Below are 17,514 nucleotides of genomic sequence, written 5' to 3'. Positions count from 1 at the left end.
AGGCTATGATTTCTACATGGCCTGGTTTCAGAGCATACTGAACTAAACAGAATCAATTCCTTTTTCAAATCTGTGTAATCAGTCTCTCTCTCTCTTTTTCACCAGTGTTATAGTTTCCATTATGGGTCTGACTGGGTGAGTGACGTATATTTCACCATCACATGGTGAGCAGGAGGTTCTGTGAGGATGTTTGTGTGCCTGCCCAATATGAGGACACCAAATACACATTTCTCCTCCAACCCCAGAGGGGCAACAACTTGAACACGGTGTCGCTGCAGGTTTTACTCCCAAGAAAGTAAAATCTCATCCATATACTCCCTTACAAACATACATCTCAGATAAAGTAAAAATTATGATGGTACATTATGAAGGTTTTTGGTAGCAAAAGTATGATAGAGTACAATGCTGCAATTTCAAACAGATTTGCATTAGAGCAGTATACCACTGTATAAAGAAAAATGAGCTATTTGTGAATAAGTTACCTTTTAAACCAACCCGAAGCAAACTGAAAGAAAATGCACTTGTAGTCTGGATGTTACTTACACTGTCTGAATTTGTAAGTAGGCAGAAAACAAAGATGGAAGATACAACAGATATAATCTTGAGCTCTAATTGATGAGTTTTTATAGCCCATACATTCCATTAATACTGAGTAATACGCCTAATATGAAGATGAAAAACACATTTGTATGAAAGTGGGTTGGTCAGGCTGTCCACCTGGGGAGTACTTCAAGTCAGGCTGTCCACAGGGCATCCTGTTAAAAGCTGCCACCTGGTGAACTCTCGCTGACTGAGACCGACAGCTCTGAGACTCTCAGAGAAGGCTCACAGAATATACTCGTGGTGGTTACTTCGCTTTACCAGATTACCCTGTGCCTGAACTATTGTAATATTTCCAACAGCTTTTTCTCTCTCACACACACACACAGTGAGAAAATCTCCATCACTGAGCATCAATAGCTGGCTGAGACAGCATTGTGACACAATCAGCATTATGACAGCAAACGCTGAAGACTATGGCGTTATTTTTGTGCCGCTATTCTGAGCGCACGTAAAAAAAATTTGAGCGCAAGTAAGAAAGTTTGCAGGTGCAAGTGTTGCATTTTGAGAAGAAATTTATTTTGAGTGAAGAAAAGCTGAATTTGAGTGAACAAAATTCATTGCTGTGTGCAAAAAATCTATTTCAGTGTTTGCTATTATCCACACACACACACACACACACACACACACACAATGGCAGCCCCTCTCGCTCAGTTTTTGTATTTGCGCTCGCTCGCACTGTGTTGCTCGCGCTCTCAACATTTCTGCCCGTGCGCGTTCAACTCTTTGTGTATGCCGTTATATTTGTACCACAAAACCAGCCAATCACAGACTTGGATGCAAAAATATCTGATTGGCTCTTCTGGTCTCCAATCAGCTCGAAATGACAAAATGCAATATCCCAGAATCCATTTCGTCCAAAACTCAAACGAGGCAGTGGCGGAGGAACACAAAGTGGCGGAGTTTGAAATATTACTCTTTCTGGGGCACAAAATAAACTTTTAAGATATTTTCATGCGAGAATGGTGCTGTGTAAACTTCAAATACCTGCTCGATTCATCAAGACATCACATATTTCCATAAGTGCTCTAACGTTTTCGGAGATGCCTGTTACCCACCAGCTGACCGCATAGCTGGACTGGTCATTGGGCATACCGGACATTTGCCTGGTGGGCTGATGGTGATTTTTCATTTTTATGTTTGTTTTTGTAACGGTATGAACAATGAAAGGTGGTGAATTAGCCAATTGGTCATGATCAACTCTGGGCTGGACCAATTACAATACATCGTATTGAGAGGAAAAGGAAAGCGATTAGTACCGTACTTTAGCTAGAATGAAAAAAAGACAAAGCTGGAGTTAGTCTGTCTTTACGTTGCACAGCTGCCTCTTCTCCCCTCATTCTCTCTCCCTCCCTCTCCTGTTGCTACTTCAATCATGAAACCGATCAATGATCAGCTGATCGTCTCTCTTGTTTATCTCCCACTTTGCGCCAGAAACAGGAAACCAGCGGATGTTACGCTAAACAACAACAGCAGCACGTTCAAGCTTGATAAGTTGTTGTTAGAATTTATTTAAAATTACTTTCTAGTATCAGCTGATGTTTGTGGGAGCCACAGCTGTAAAAGCTGCTGCTCATGATATCGGTTTGGAAACATGAAGGTGATACAAATCATACATATATACCAACAAGACAGTGTACATCACTGTCACAACAGCGTTTGTTTTCGTTCAAAGGCTTTTTGGTTTTTCCTATAATACCTGGTGGTGTAGTCTGTGATTTTTTTTGTCAGTTCAGCCTTATATATTATGTTTAACCCGAGTTCCCACCCGGTCAGCTGGTGGGTAACAGGCATCTCCGAAAACGTTAGAGCACTTATGGAAATATGTGATGTCTTGATGAATCGAGCAGGTATTTGAAGTTTACACAGCACCATTCTCGCATGAAAATATCTTAAAAGTTTATTTTGTGCCCCAGAAAGAGTAATATTTCAAACTCCGCCACTCTGTGTTCCTCCGCCACTGCCTCGTTTGAGTTTTGGACTAAATGGATTCTGGGATATTGCATTTCATCATTTCGAGCTGATTGTAGACCAGAAGAGCCAATCAGATATTTTTGCATCCAAGTCTGTGATTGGCTGGTTTTGTGGCACAAATATAACGGTGTACACAAAGAGTTGAACGCGCACAGGCAGAAATGTTGAGAGCGCGAGCAACACAGTGCGAGCGAGCGCAAATACAAAAACTGAGCGAGAGGGGCTGCTATTGTGTGTGTGTGTGGATAATAGCAATCACTGAAATACATTTTTTGCACGCAGCAAATAATTTTGTTCACTCAAATTCAGCTTTTCTTCGCTCAAAATAAATTTCTCCTCAAAATGCAACACTTGCACCTGCAAACTTTTTTACTTGCGCTCAAATTTTTTTTTTTACGTGCGCTCAGAATAGCGGCACAAAAAAAACGCCATAGAAGACCACAAGGCAAATTCTGTCCTGGGGAGAAGCTCTGGCTGCTCCTTGCATTCACACATTGACATGTGCATGCGTAAACACATTTTTATACACCCATACACTTACAGTGCACATACCCACAGGCATACAGGAATAGCTGTCACACAAACACACACAGAGTGTGTGTTTAGCTTGCTCAGATCTGAAGGAAAAACGCACAGCTAGACACGAGCATCCACATATCCTCCAACATATCAGGTACATACACACATATGCGAAAACATACAAATACTGTTCCGAGCCCACAGTGAGTAACTCAACCAGTGCAAAGAAAAACATTAGCATTCTGTCAGGGTTTCAGACAAGAATGAAAGCCAGTGCATAGACAGGTAGTCTGGGAACGGTAAGGAAGTGTTTGTGAATAACTGGAGACAGAAAGTTGAAAAACAAAAATTCAGAAACAGAGGGTAAAAAAGGATGTCTTTACAACAGAGGTAATGGCAAAATTAAATTAAAGAGATGATGAAAGCAACTGGGGTACCTTACTATTGAGCCTGGCCTTCCTGGCTTCTTTAGCTTTTCTTTCCTTTTTTTCAGCTGATTGTCTTTGTCTTCTGGTCAGAATGGATCCCATCTCACACACACACATGGACACACTCTCCACCACACGCACAGTCCCGTAGGTCAGCTACAGTTTGAATGCCAAAACATCCTCCACATGGCCATATCCAGCCCCCCACCCTCCTCCTTGTTGTCTACTCTCTTCTTGTTCTCACTCCTTCTCCTTCAGTACCTTTCGTCTCGTCTAGCACGTGCAGACTCACCTGGTCAGTGAAACAAACACTCACCCGAACCTGGACCAACACACAAACTCCTGTGCATACACAGACAGACGGAGAGGTGGTAAGGGGTTATTTTGCAGGATGCTGGAGAGAACAGAGGGAAAGTGCGGAGGGAGGGGGAGAGAGAGAGCAAGAGAAGAGGGAGGGAACACAGAGGGAGGAGAGAAAGTGTGTGATAGGGGGAGGGAAAACCAAAAGAGAAAAAGAGAGAGTGAGAGAGGATACCATGCTGAGGGAAGGTATGGATATCAAATGCATGTGCTTGCTTCGGCAAGCGCGTACGCTAAAATTGGATACGATACAGAGAAGATTAGCATGGCCCCTGCGCAAGGATATCAAATGCAAACAGAAATGTGTAAAGAAAAAAAAGAAGTGTGTTCTTAAATATACAGCAGGTGCTGGTTCAGTCTGCATCAATATAGCAACCTGCTAAAAATCTTATTCGTTATAGTCGAGGAATTTATGCCAACTGACTAACGTGTTTCTGAAAACACAAACTGTCTATAGTTACACTAAACATGCTTCGACACATACAGTATGCATGCATGCACACACTGTATGGTTAAACACATCAAGAGCATTTTGCATTAGAATCAGTGACATCAATTTTAGCGGGCGTGCCCTTCACTGGGAAGATATTTTTTAAATCCCAGGTTCCATGTCTGTATTTGTTTGGGGCATGTAGATGAGCTCGAATGAGCCGGGAGTATTCTTGTTCGAACCCGATTTGTCTTTAGTGTCTTCAAAGAGCTACATTTCTCTCCTGGTAGGGGCTTATCCATTAGGGGCGCTTTTCCATGTGAGGGCTTCCCAACTGGAAATATACTTTCATCCTGTGCCATGCAGATACGTGTATCATATTGGCTGTGTTTGCAAAAACAGAAGCATGCTAGGCTAGTTTAGGCACTCAACAAAGGCTTTGTGGAAACTCATAACAATATCACACCCACGATGGGCTGCATTCACTGTGTAGTTTTATTTTAAATTGAAAATAATGCAGGAATTCTCATTCATAAATACAAAGAAGTGCTAGCACAAATACAGAGCCGCAGTGCTGGGGGATTAGAATTACTATAGATTATATGATGGAGCCTTTTGTGCATTATGCTTGTCTACACTTGCACATTAACAACAATGTGGCATAATGGCTTAGCTTGTGAATAACTGCACATAAGAACACAGATTTCTACCCAAACTCCGAGCACATTTTACACTTTGATATCGGGTGCCAATGAACAATGCAAATATAACAATAGCGCATAAGATATTCTCTTGCTCCACTTTGTGCTCTTTGGCATCATGACCACATTAACAAATAGTGCATTACTAAATGCGTTTTGCACTGCCCTGCAGCTTACTGCTACTATTTACTCTCAAGTATAAGACGAATCATTTTCCATTCAGTCCAATGCAGGATGTTAATAATAACCTTTCTTAGCATTTATTTTACAAGTAAGTGAAACTTCATACACAGAAAACAGACAACTCCCTGCAAATCCACACAGACATGCTGTACTCAGGGCCACGACCCAGGTTTAGATGATAAGCAAATCACTTTGCAATCATTCTTTTTTATTCACATTTTACAAAACAAAACTTTTATGGAAAAGGGCTTATATACATGCACATACAGTATGTATTTGATGCTGTAAAATACTGTAGACAGAGGTTTTTCAAGTACAAATCAAGTTTAAAGTATCAAACAAACACTGGGTCTATGTGACTAAGTTACTTAAAAGATAATAAAGTTTTTCTATCACTGGAAGGCCTTTTTTACTCTGTAAGAAAGCCCCCCATTCAGCGCGTCGGTCTATTACGTGGCCGACCGCCTACACCCAACGCCCACACACATGCACTCTTTATTACAAAAAGAATATGGTATAAATTTTACATGAAGCCATCAAGCTTAACCAGGACAGTTGCAGGGTGAGGCCTGGTTGGGCAAAGGGAGAAAATGAAAGGGAAAATCCTATCAACTATGACCCAATTTTATAGTTTACCCTGTGGCTAATGAACTCCATGCAAGCAAACTAGGGTAATGCTTGACCCCTGCTTGCTGCAGAATGAATACCCTAGTACCAGCCAAGGCTGCAAGACTCATCCAGAGCAGGATTCCACCTCTTACCCCTTAAGTCATTATGTCATAAAAGAAAATCTGCTATTTAAAAAAAGGAATAAAATAAAAGTTGTTGTTTTTTTTTTTTTGCTTAAAGCTCATGCTCACTGATGCAAACACATATTCTGACCTCAAAAAGCTTATATAATTCAAAAATGATAATGACAATTGGGATTAAGTAAATGCCAACGTTTGACATTCTTCTGAGAAATAGAGAAAACAGAGCAAGCTGAAATCTAACTTGAACATGACCTTGTTATAGATTAAGAGCTCTACTGTGGACAATTACACCAGCGACTGGCAGTGACAACCTTTTAATATTCAATATAAAATTCTTTAAACACACTGACATAAATGCCAGTATACAGTGACAGATACGGCATTGATCAATATTTAAGTAAATATGTGGACAGTGACACAGTTTTGCCTGTGTAAACCACAGATCAAACAGTAAAGCTGTAATTTAAGATTATCCTCTCAGGCTTAACTCAAGGATTAAAAAAAAAAATGTACACACAAGTTGTGCATTACCTGTTCAGGATTTACACCCATTTTTATACATTCTCCCCCATTTTCAGAGGCTCATGTGCCACGTGTTGTCTGTTCCCTCATTATTCCATGACAAAAATAAAAGATCTGGAGCTCATTCCTTGTGTGAAACCTGCATTTGTTTGCTTTTCATTGGAGCTGTCTATACCGGGTCCAAAAATGTACAAAAATTGTGCCACTGTGAATATCTAGGGAGATAACTGTAAGTTTAAATCCACTAGTGGAAAAAAAGAATCTTTTAAGCTTCTGCAGCTTATGCGGCAAAATAACCACACTTATTTTCTCCAATAAAACAGCTGTCACTAAATACTTACTTGTGAAATATAGCATAGCCTTCACAGCCCATTCACACTTTGAGCTTTGTACTCTGTAAGACAGTGTTACATAGAGCTGCACATAACAAATTGTGTCTTTATAGGTGATTTATTGCATGAAATGACTCTCTAAATTGCAATCGTGCAGAAATTGATCCTCGCTGAGTTTGTCAGTTGAGCACCACTCACTCACACTTTGGCACAGCAGTGTAACACAGAAGCAGAATACAGCACTTCACACCAGACTGCCTTAACAAGAGAAATAATTGAGTGCACGACTCATACTTGTCACTGCTTTTCTGCATCTTCATCTCATTCACCATTTTGTGTTTTGTTGTAGTTTGACACTTTTCAACAGCGCAGCAGAGGACCCTCACAACCCCGTGAATGTACAGATGATAGTAATCAAAGCCAAAAATCATGATCAATTAACTCAAAGTTTCTCTATGCAAACGCAACCAAGTTCAGTGACGTTTTTGTCCCACACATGCTTACTCTGCAATTTTTCAACATTTATATGTAAAATTCAAAACTTAGCAATGAATGCTCCAAACCTGAGGATCTATCCCATAAGGCAGGCCTTCCCAAAGTGTGGGGCCCGCCCCCTGGGGGGGCGCGGTATGAAAGGGGGGAGGGGGGGAGGACAAAATGCTTGGACACTGCTCGGCTCCCACACAAACGCAAAGCAGGAGATGAAACATTGCTGAGTATGTTTCCAAACCAACTTCATTCTAAGCCAAAGACTAGAAAATATGGTGAAGCATATCTTCCCTTTGGCTTCACCTGCACAAGTGCCGAGGTAGGTCTCCCCTGCAGAATTAGTTTTCCCTGTGTTGGGAGCAGCGCTGGGCTGTTCAAATCACGGACAAACAGTATCCCACACTTGTTTATGTTTTTGAACTCATTTTGCACATAGAGGCATTTTTTGAAAAATGTATTGATAGCAATGTTGAATATTTTTAAAGAGGAAGAAAAACCAACTACACGTAAAATAATCACACCATGATGCCTTTGCCTTTGTAAATAGAGGGACAGTAACTGCGTGTGTATATGTAAGCGTGTAAAACCTGCAGATAGTGAGATTAACAGTAACAATATTTTGTCTCTCTGCAATTCCTCTCATGTAAGCAATAACGTGGCGCACAGCGTGACGTGAAAAAAGGCACATACCTTTGACGTTGCGCGACGAACTCTGTATTCCTCGTCCACACGTAAACGCAAAAAAGGAGTTTTAAAAGAATCTTAGTTTTCGGTGATTCGAAACGCCGTTTACGTGTGGACGAAACAGCTGCGTTTTCAAAAATACCCGTGGTAGGTGCGGACGTAACGTAAAAGAGTTAGTAGTTTATTTTTATTACTACCTGTCATTTATTGCAGTTTACTTGTATTTGCTTAATTGTTTACTAAATGTTTGAGGTGTGAAATAAATCGCAATGGAGCAATATATGGGTGTGTGTGGTTGGAGGATGTGTTTGTGCGTGCGCGCGCGGGGGGGGGGGGGCAAACATTTTCTTGTAAAACAAAGGGGGGCCTAGCAAAAAAAGTTTGGGAACCACTGCCATGAGGCAACATTTTGCCCTCTATGTTTTTTGTTTTCTTTTTAGTGATTTTTTTAGAGTGTTGAACATTTTCAACACTAGAGAATCTTTCATATGAAATGTATCCCTGAAACAAAATGGGACACTTGCTTAACGTCCTCAAACATTAAATATTCAAGTAGTACACACAAGCACTCAGTAACACAATGTGTATAACTTTGACTACCCTATTAATAACATTTTAAAAAAAGGAAAACACAACAGATTTTTAATCAATAGCTTTAAACCACCAACTGTTACTAGGCAGTTGGGTTAGTTTCTATGATTGTGAGGATTCGCAATACAATTAAATTTTCTCATGGGATTACACAAAGCTCTGTATAATCAGCTATTAAACTGTTCTCACAAGTCTTAGTCGATTAATTGTAAAAAAAAAAAAGAGCATATCTAAGAACATTAGCCACACATTAGGGGTAACAGCAGTGCACTCCATGATCTGTTATGTTTTTCTTTTTTCATTAAACTGTAATGTGAAGCAGTATTTTTCAATAATGTCTGCCTGCAAGAAAAGCACATGCCAAATAACAAACATACCATTTTCTCATGGAGTTTAGTTAAAATTGAAGCTTTTTTAAAATAAATAAATAAAATAAGGGTGAAAAGAAGAAAATGATGAAAACAGTTTTTCCAGAATTTCTTCCCTGCAGCAGCTCTACATCCCTCTGTAGCAGACAAAAGTACACAAACACAGTTTGAAGTTCTGGCGTTCTCTCCAGTGCAAATCTCCTGCCATCTGATGGGGTCTGATGCAAATGCATTCACGTCTCTCTCTAGTCTGCTCCACTCCAGTCTACAGACACACACACACAGAAAACCTGGACTTCACAAGTAACTATTTACTGTCATCTCCTGCTATACCACACCTGCCACCTGCACCTGTCCACCTCAGCCTTGTACTACGAAGCCTGTTTAAGATACTCAGGATGTCTGTTTTTGTTATCTGGCTTCAGGTAACCCGACATAATGAAGCAGGCTAAGTCATCACATAAAGGTGGTTATCAGCACAATAAGTAAACCCAGGGTTTCCCATTCTAGCTAGCTCTGCAGGTTTACAGCACAAAAAAGTATTTTTGCATGCTTGCAGCCAACAAAGGAGAAAGTGTAACAGTGTTTATGTGGTATTATTCCACTTGCCACAAATATCAGTGTAATGGGGAAACAGCGCCCCGCCTCTCGGTGTGGCTGGTTAGGTGAGGCTGGCTGCAGTAATCGCTGCCAGTCTGTCGTAGCCATACGAGAGGCGAGTTGTATTTACCGCACACAATGTAGCTAAGTAGTACAGACACATAAACCATGTTTGATCAACTGATGGGCACCGAGTGTAATAAGTGCTTAGTGGACACATGTGCAACATCAGTTTTATGTACTTTTCATTTGTTTATTAATGTGTGAAACTGTATGCTAAAGTGGAATGCTAATGGGATGTTCTGCCGTAGTGTGCTGTGCGGAGTGGTGTGTGGCGAGCCCTTTGCACTGATACAACACCGTTGTTTGCATTCAGGAAATAAACTGGCAACGATCGATCAGAGACTCCTTGTCTTCTTAAAAACACAACACAACGCAGAGTCGAGGAGTCTGTTTGGGCCGAACTGTTGCAGCAGGGTGAAGCAGAAACTGGTTACAAAAGCAGCAAAGCAAAAGTTAATGGATGAAGTTCAATCTATATAATTTAATACTCACAGGGGAAAACTTTAGACACCACTTAAAAACTTTAGACCCTAGTCCTAGGGATCTTACAGGAATGGACATCTGATTGATCAGTGGTTGATATTTTCATGCCTTTTGATTTCCAATCTTGAACATAACTTGAAGCATGGAGATGCAGCTGGGTATGGAGGGAACCACTTCCTTAGTACTGAAAACCCATGGACAACCTTAAAGTTACCCGAAAAACCCAAATCCAGCTTCACAGAACAGGCCACAGTTGTACTCACTAAATTCCTGCTGCAAGCAATTATATCATCAGTCACCTGTGTGCACACCTGGTTCCCATTATTTCATGAATAATATTAATAGTGCCCAGCAAATATGCATGCTTTGCCAGATTATCTAGGCTGCCCAGAAGACAACATTTATCCTGCTCTTCTTTTCTGTATTTGAGACCACCTGCCTGGGCCTCACAAATGTCTGCCAACACTAGCCTTTTGGTTCTGTTTGCCACTTTATACTGTGTCTGTGAGCCTGCTGATCCACCAAGCTTAGTTTACCAAACCTGCCTTCTCTTCTGCAGTCTGTTCACATCCGGTTAGCAACATGCCCTTACACATATTTTTCAATATATGAATTAAAAGTTGCATTTCAATCACAAAAGATTTGAAATTTGATTTACCTTGCACTTATACATGCATTAAGAACATATTGTTTCTGACAAAAAATTATACTAAGTGAACAAAATTAGTTCAGGATTGCAAATCATGTTGTTTCCTGTTCTGTTTCCTAGTTAAATAGGAAATCATGCATTTTACAAAAGAAATTTCAGTTGTATTTTGACAAAAAAGCAATTATACAAGTTTGGGAAAAGCTCGGGATGAATCATACTAGTGAATGTGGCCCTATTTTTTCCCTGAATATTTTATTGTGCCACAGTAAAACACAAAAGATCTAGTTTATGTTTATGTGACATCTACCATGCTTCTTTGTGTATGAGCACACTCTGTCCTTATGCAAGCATGTTAGTGCTTGACATGGCCTAAAGAGAGTACTTCAATTACACATGAATGAACCAACAAACATAAAGAGCAGCACTCTTACTTTGGCCCTCTTTTCAACCATCTCATAAAAAAATTACACAATAAAACTCAACCAGAGCCTCTCAGATGCAAATACTTGGCTGACAGTACCAAGTAAGCAATTTCTAAAGTGCTTTGTTGTCTTAGTGATGTGAAACATTTCCGTTCTATAATCTTAATGGAGAATCAGTAAATCCAGCTGGAAATTATTTTGAATTTTACCTTTAAAAACACTTTTAGCACCCTGATCAGCCTGCTGGTGGGAAAACATAAAAAGGGAAAGAAAAAAACGAAACAACTCTAAAATCAGATTGACAGCGATGTTTGCCAGAGAAATGCGACTACACAGGAAATTAGGCAGTAAGTACCAAGACCATGAAATGACTATTTTCAATATCCACCAGGAATAAATAACTAAAATGGAGGTATTTCATATAAACCTCTCAAAATGAAAGGGCCCCAGTAAAATTGCAAGTTTTATCACGCCAAAATTTACTAAACTATCAGCAAAAGATAATACATTTCATGTTGAGAAAATTAACCCAAATTCTAGTTGTCCTTTGCTGTCTTGCCTCCAAAACTTAAATCCAATGCGATAAAACCACATTTCCTGAGCAACTCAATCTCCCAGTGTGGCTTGAAAATATTTTCCCGAGAGCATTTTTTCTGTCTTATTCATTTGTTTATGCATAAATGCATTACATGCCAGTCTACCATTGTATACAGCGTTGTTGTCCACTTTTTAATTTGAGCTTTTATTTATGTTACAAAAAACACTTTAAAAAGGAAGCCTAATTTCTGCTATTTAATACCTAAGAAATATCAACTTTCACAGATGGTTCCAAAATATGCCAAACTGCAAAATGCATAGCTACGTCTTGACTAAAGCCTCTGTAACTTTGTTCTGTTTCATTTCAGCAGCATGAATCAGTCTGAAATGAAAAATATATATACTCTTAGTGTGTTTTCACATGTTATATTAATTGCATGTTCACTCACTATTTCCCATGATGATATAATATGCTTCCTTTGGTACTTTTAGTAAAAGCTTCTTTCAGCCGCTCCCTTATTCACAGAGGGTCGACACAGCAGATAGCTCCGCATATTTGATTTGACAGATTTTTTTTCACCGGATGCCCTTCCTGACACATCCCCGAAGGGATTTGTGTCCAACCAGGGACTTTATGTGTTAGGCAAATGTGTAAACCACAAGACTATGGAACCACAATCATACCTTTGGCACTTTCAGTATAATAGCCATATTTTCAGAAAATATGGCTTTGGACAGCTAAATATTGGTTCTTGTGACATCTCTAGTCTGTACAGACATGTGTGTACAAGGAAAATCTGAAAAAACAGAACACGGAACAAGCATGTGGGCATTACTGAATGGTCTCAACATGATTTTGGATCCTTGGCTTTGCTTCGCTTCAGCAAGATTTCAATCTAACATATGTAGACCAGTTTCATAGGCAACACTCATTGCTTCCATCATTACTTTCACCATCTAAACATAAAAAAGGACACAATTTTTCCTTGTAGTGGCCCACTGTGCCACTATGCTATCCAGTCAGTGTTTTAATTACTGTATTACTGTACCTGTATCGCTGCGTTCAAAAGGTTGCACAAACAAAAAGCTTGTGGAATTGAAAACCGCACGACTATTTGGGCTTACCTTAGTGTGGAGCTTGGACAACTGCTTTTCATCCAGGTAGGTCTGAGTGTAGACACGTCTTTTATAGCGGAACTGAAAAAGAAGAACAAATATAAGAGGCTCTTATCTCTGCTTTGCAAAAAAAATTTAAGTTATTAACTAAAATTGTCATGCAGCATCATCTGCTTAGCCTAGCTTGTGTAAAATAAATTATTTTCTATTAGTTGGTCCTATGAAATAGAAAGTGAGAGCAGAAACAAACATATTTGGACTTATTTAATAACTTTCAAAGTCATTATGAAATGAAATTTCTATCTGCAGCTTGCTGTCATCTCTTTCCAGCACTCATGTCATGTTTGTCATATATTACATCTTGCTTGAAAACCCAAAAACTGTGACTTGGAGCTTGAATATGAAACATAAATAGCTAAAAAAAAAAAAAGTCTTCCAATATCAGCTAAACACCTCATGTATAGGAAAAGCACAAAAAAGACATTTTCACCATTTTTAGATAAAATATTTTCTACAGCTAGAAAATCAAGTTAGAAAAGAAAAGCATAACAAAAGTTGAACTTGAACTCTGAAGGCAACCAATCAATACATTATGTAATAAAAAGTAGAAAATCTGACAAAATAAAAGTCAAAAAGTAACTACTTGACTTAAGTATAGCAGCTAAATAAGTATAGCTGTACACAGAAAAGGCGATAAAGACAACTAAAATCACACCTGACAACTCCTCACAATCCTCCATGACAAGATAATAAATTAACACCAGGCATATAAAATGAGAATCCCACAGAAGATGACTTTTTCAGAAGCAGAGCAAGAAAGTGGTCAGCAATTTGGTCGGGATCCTTGTAGCTTAACAAATATGAGACAAAATATAGCTTTTTTAAAAAAAAAAAAAAATGTATACGTTGGAGAAAGTGTGCTAATTACATGGCTTGGCATATATAGAGTACAACCAGCTATTTATAAAAGAAATGACGAATGCACGAAGGTGCTTAACCAGAAAATGTTCCAGCAGCAGATGAGGATGTGAGCACAACTATTTCAACTATTTCAGCACGTTTCCTAATATTATAACAAAGCTTCTTTGTTTTGTTTTTTATCATAAAGAAGACAGATCCAAGGCACAAGTGGTCTAGTAATCAGACAATAGGTTAGAGATGTGGCAGTGGTGAGTTCAGGTAGCATGATGACTTGAGCTTTCACTACTGCAAACTAATTCATCAAGCTTTCTGCCTCTACCATCCAACTTTGGTCAGCAGCTTTACCGGAATTTGTCAAAAGCCAGATCATTCATTAGGTTTGATGCAAACTGCTTGTTTTGTAGAAAGGTTTCACTGAACACTGACAGCCTGTAATACCTTTAAAACTTTGCGACTTTCACTGCCCAGGACTCCATGTATTTCAGGTCTCTTTGTGCTTGTGTGTGTACGTGTGTGCATGTCTGCTTCCCCAGCGATGTGTGGCATTCACCAACAGAGTAAATCCACAGCAGAGCACAGGATTTTCAGCCGCTAATCCGAACCTGTCAATCTTCTCTACACCCAACATGCCTAAGGGAATAACTGCAGGTCAATACATAGTGTTCTGGCAAAGTAGCAGCAGACACTTGTGCACACACAAACTGATTTATCCACGCCTATTGAGCTAAATTGTAAGTTTTAGGAAGTACAACCACAAATCCAGATAGAATTAGATACAGTACAGACTAGACAAACAAATGGACAAATGGCACTGACAACTTACCCACCCTGTCAGCTCTTGCATCATTTTGCCTCTTAAATTGTGTAACATCCTAAATGCTGTGTAGAATGAATGTTAAGGGGTTTGGTAAAGGAACCTAACTGGTAATGCCATTGCAGAAAATTGTGTTGTTGTTTTTTTGTGATAAGCTGTGACTTCTGTAGAAGTATATGAGCTAAAACTGAGAATTTTAGAGAGAGGGTAGTAGAAAGTAGAAACATTAAAATGTGTAGACATAGTCTAGTAGAACTCCAAAATCAACATAATTAACTTTAAATGAGTATTATTCGTCCTTAAGCTGAGACATTACACAATCTCAAGCTTGATTTGCAGTCAAGACTCTAGAAAACTAACATAGCTAATTTCATAACAAAGTTTTATAACAAAGTAACGAGACAAAAAATTCTTAATGTTTCAGGGAAGAATTTACTCTTTGGTAGATCTTTATTTCGCTTTATTTCAAGCTCTTGACATGTCACAAAATCACTGAAAACAAAGGCAGTCAGGGAAAAAAAAGAAAGAAAACCTAGCCGTCATCTTTACACCCTTGTCTGTTAAACAGTCTCTAATTCTCTCAGATCAAAAAGCTTGATGGACAAGCACTGTAATTATCTTTGAGAGATGACAGCTGCAGCAGACAATAAACTGTCACTGACTACAGCATTATTGCCATCGGGTTTGACTGGCACATCAGAAAAAGCATACATCACACTTAAAATGATGCAGACACATGCATCCAAATGTCGCATCAGCCTGCATGTGAAGCATAAACACACATATAGACATACGACTTTTGAACAACAATGAGTTGTAATATGACTGACAAATGACATGGTGAGAAAAATGATAAGAGAAACTATTACACTGGCCTATAAACTGAATCACGCTGCCATGGGAACAAGGACCCCTCCCCGAAAAACCACAGGTGCAAGATGCTGTATTTATTATTAGGTTAAAGGGACTATGACTAAAAACACATTCATCAATATGGTTTAAAAAACAGATGTCTACAGTATGCTAGGATAAAACCTATAAAATATAACGCATCAGTATTTATATAACATCAAAACAACAGTGCACTAAAACAAAGGTAAATTAAACAAAAACTACGTGCTGTATATGAATGAATCAGCACTGTGCGCAGGCATAGTGACACTGGTGTGCAGTGTTGGCCCCTATTATGCGAAGCAAGCACCTCTCACTGTTGTGTAGCAAGATTCAGCTGCTGTGAAGTTACTGCAGACTGGAATGATTAGGTTACTCTAATCAAACATGAAGTGTCTTAATAAGCTCAGGTTTCAGTTATCCAAATGTTGTGCCCCAGAAAGGAATTAAACAAACTGTTCATGCAGCATTATGATGGCCTCTCTGGCAGTTATTAGCTAGAACAGAGCTAGAGAGGCCACTAGACTGCAGAGCCAGCGTTAAGCATGTTCAGTTTCCCAAACATATTTCTTATACCTCCAATAAAAAACGTTAAGCTCTATATATTTCATATTTCGACAGCCCTACTTCCATAACTACAGTAGTATGCATTCTTGTTGAAATCAGCTGAAGCAGCGACAACCAGCTTTTTCTGTGACATACAAAATAAATAAAACAACCATTATTGGGAACGCTGAACTGTTGTAAAATTTCCAAATTAAAACAGGATATGGACAGAGTTGTTTCATTAAGTGGTGCAGGAGGCACTGATTGGCCGGCTTGTTTGCCAGTATCAACATCTGTTGTTCAGCTTTTCCTAATAATACTCATTTTGATCGTGTGTTTAGTATTCACAAAGTGCTTTACTTAAATCATGCAAAGATAATTATTAGGACAATATATAAAATACAATAAAATATAGGAGGAATATAAAAGCATTTCTAATGTGAATTGATTTTTCACAGAGTCAAAAATCTTTTTGAAGATGTATACACGATTATGTATGGTGCTGTTGCATATACAGCTTCTTTCTCTCTTCCTATCATACATCAGTGGAAGCCTTATAAATGCACACGATCCACACCTACCTCAAGGTAAGGTACAGGAGCAATAGATGGGAAGGGGTATTCCCTTAGCCGTCTCTCCTCATCCAGAAACTTGCCAGCCCTGCCGTTGTATGCCGGCTGGAATAGGCCATAGTTTAATACATCCTTCAGGCTCTGGTTGAGAGTACACAGGATTCGCTGCTTGGACAGCCAGATTGGAGCATCCACATTGAATTTTAAACACTTCTGCAGAGACAAGAGTAAAAAAAGGGAAGAAGGTTAACTTCACGGCATGTTTAAACATATCACATACTGCACTTAAGCGGAATTAGGAGACTGATATGTAACATATAATAAGAACATATAACATTAAATATAAGGACCTGTTTCATCACAGAGACATACATTGGATGTCCAATATCATAAGAATAAGAAAATGCCAATTCACATACAGTACTGTACAAGAATCTTAAACCAAACCTGATTTCTTTCTACTTTTCTACTTTGCTCCCAAGAAGCCAAACTTACATATATATTGCATATATATAAGAGCTGATGAGAAAAGGTATAAAAAATCTAGATTGTATCTTTAGACACTTTGTTACTAGCAGCCTATCGCAAAAAAAAAAAAACCCCACATAATTTGTTCCCACTTTCTTAGTGAAATCAAGGAAAACATAGCACAGTTTGACATAAAATTGTATTTTTGCACCAACAAGGTGAAGTCCAAAACAGCTATTAGATGAAAACTTGACAAATCTCTTCATGGTGTGCAGTTTTCCTAAAACATGTGAGGAAACTGGACAAGTGGAGGACACAAGAAGTAGCCTAAAAAACTTTCTGCAGTAAAAGAACAAAATAGTATTTCAAAGTCATGTCCTTTAAAAAGATCCAGCAATGACCTGAAACACAAGATCTCAGAGATGCCTCATCAGAAAGAGTCTCAGTGGAAACGTAGCTGTTAGGAAGCCATGTCAGGAAGGGAGTGAACCAGGGAGAA

General features: G+C 39.0%; 1 protein-coding gene and 1 non-coding gene across 2 annotated transcripts in view; one reads left to right on the top strand and one right to left on the bottom strand.

Moving 5' to 3' along the window:
* The window catches only part of shank3a (SH3 and multiple ankyrin repeat domains 3a), a 255,418-nt gene that overhangs the window by 115,619 nt on the left and 122,285 nt on the right, over nt 1-17,514 (bottom strand). The window contains exons 4-5 of the mRNA XM_085461600.1: nt 16,557-16,760; nt 12,813-12,884 (exon numbers count right to left, since the gene is read on the bottom strand). Of these exons, the coding sequence (XP_085317726.1) occupies nt 12,813-12,884; nt 16,557-16,760 (276 nt within the window). The remainder of the gene's footprint in view (nt 1-12,812; nt 12,885-16,556; nt 16,761-17,514) is intronic.
* LOC146704452 (U6 spliceosomal RNA) lies at nt 4,090-4,199 on the top strand. Its single transcript, XR_014921796.1, has one exon. It is a non-coding gene; the product is annotated as a U6 spliceosomal RNA (small nuclear RNA).

This window comes from Copadichromis virginalis, linkage group LG7, assembly GCF_057382275.1.
Source record: "Copadichromis virginalis isolate Kocher_CV1m ecotype Utaka linkage group LG7, C_Virginalis_male_GT1.1, whole genome shotgun sequence".
NCBI classification, from domain to species: Eukaryota; Metazoa; Chordata; class Actinopteri; order Cichliformes; family Cichlidae; genus Copadichromis; species Copadichromis virginalis.
The sequence above is the reverse complement of the archived record's forward strand: the minus strand, read 5'-3'. Positions and strand labels throughout refer to the sequence as shown.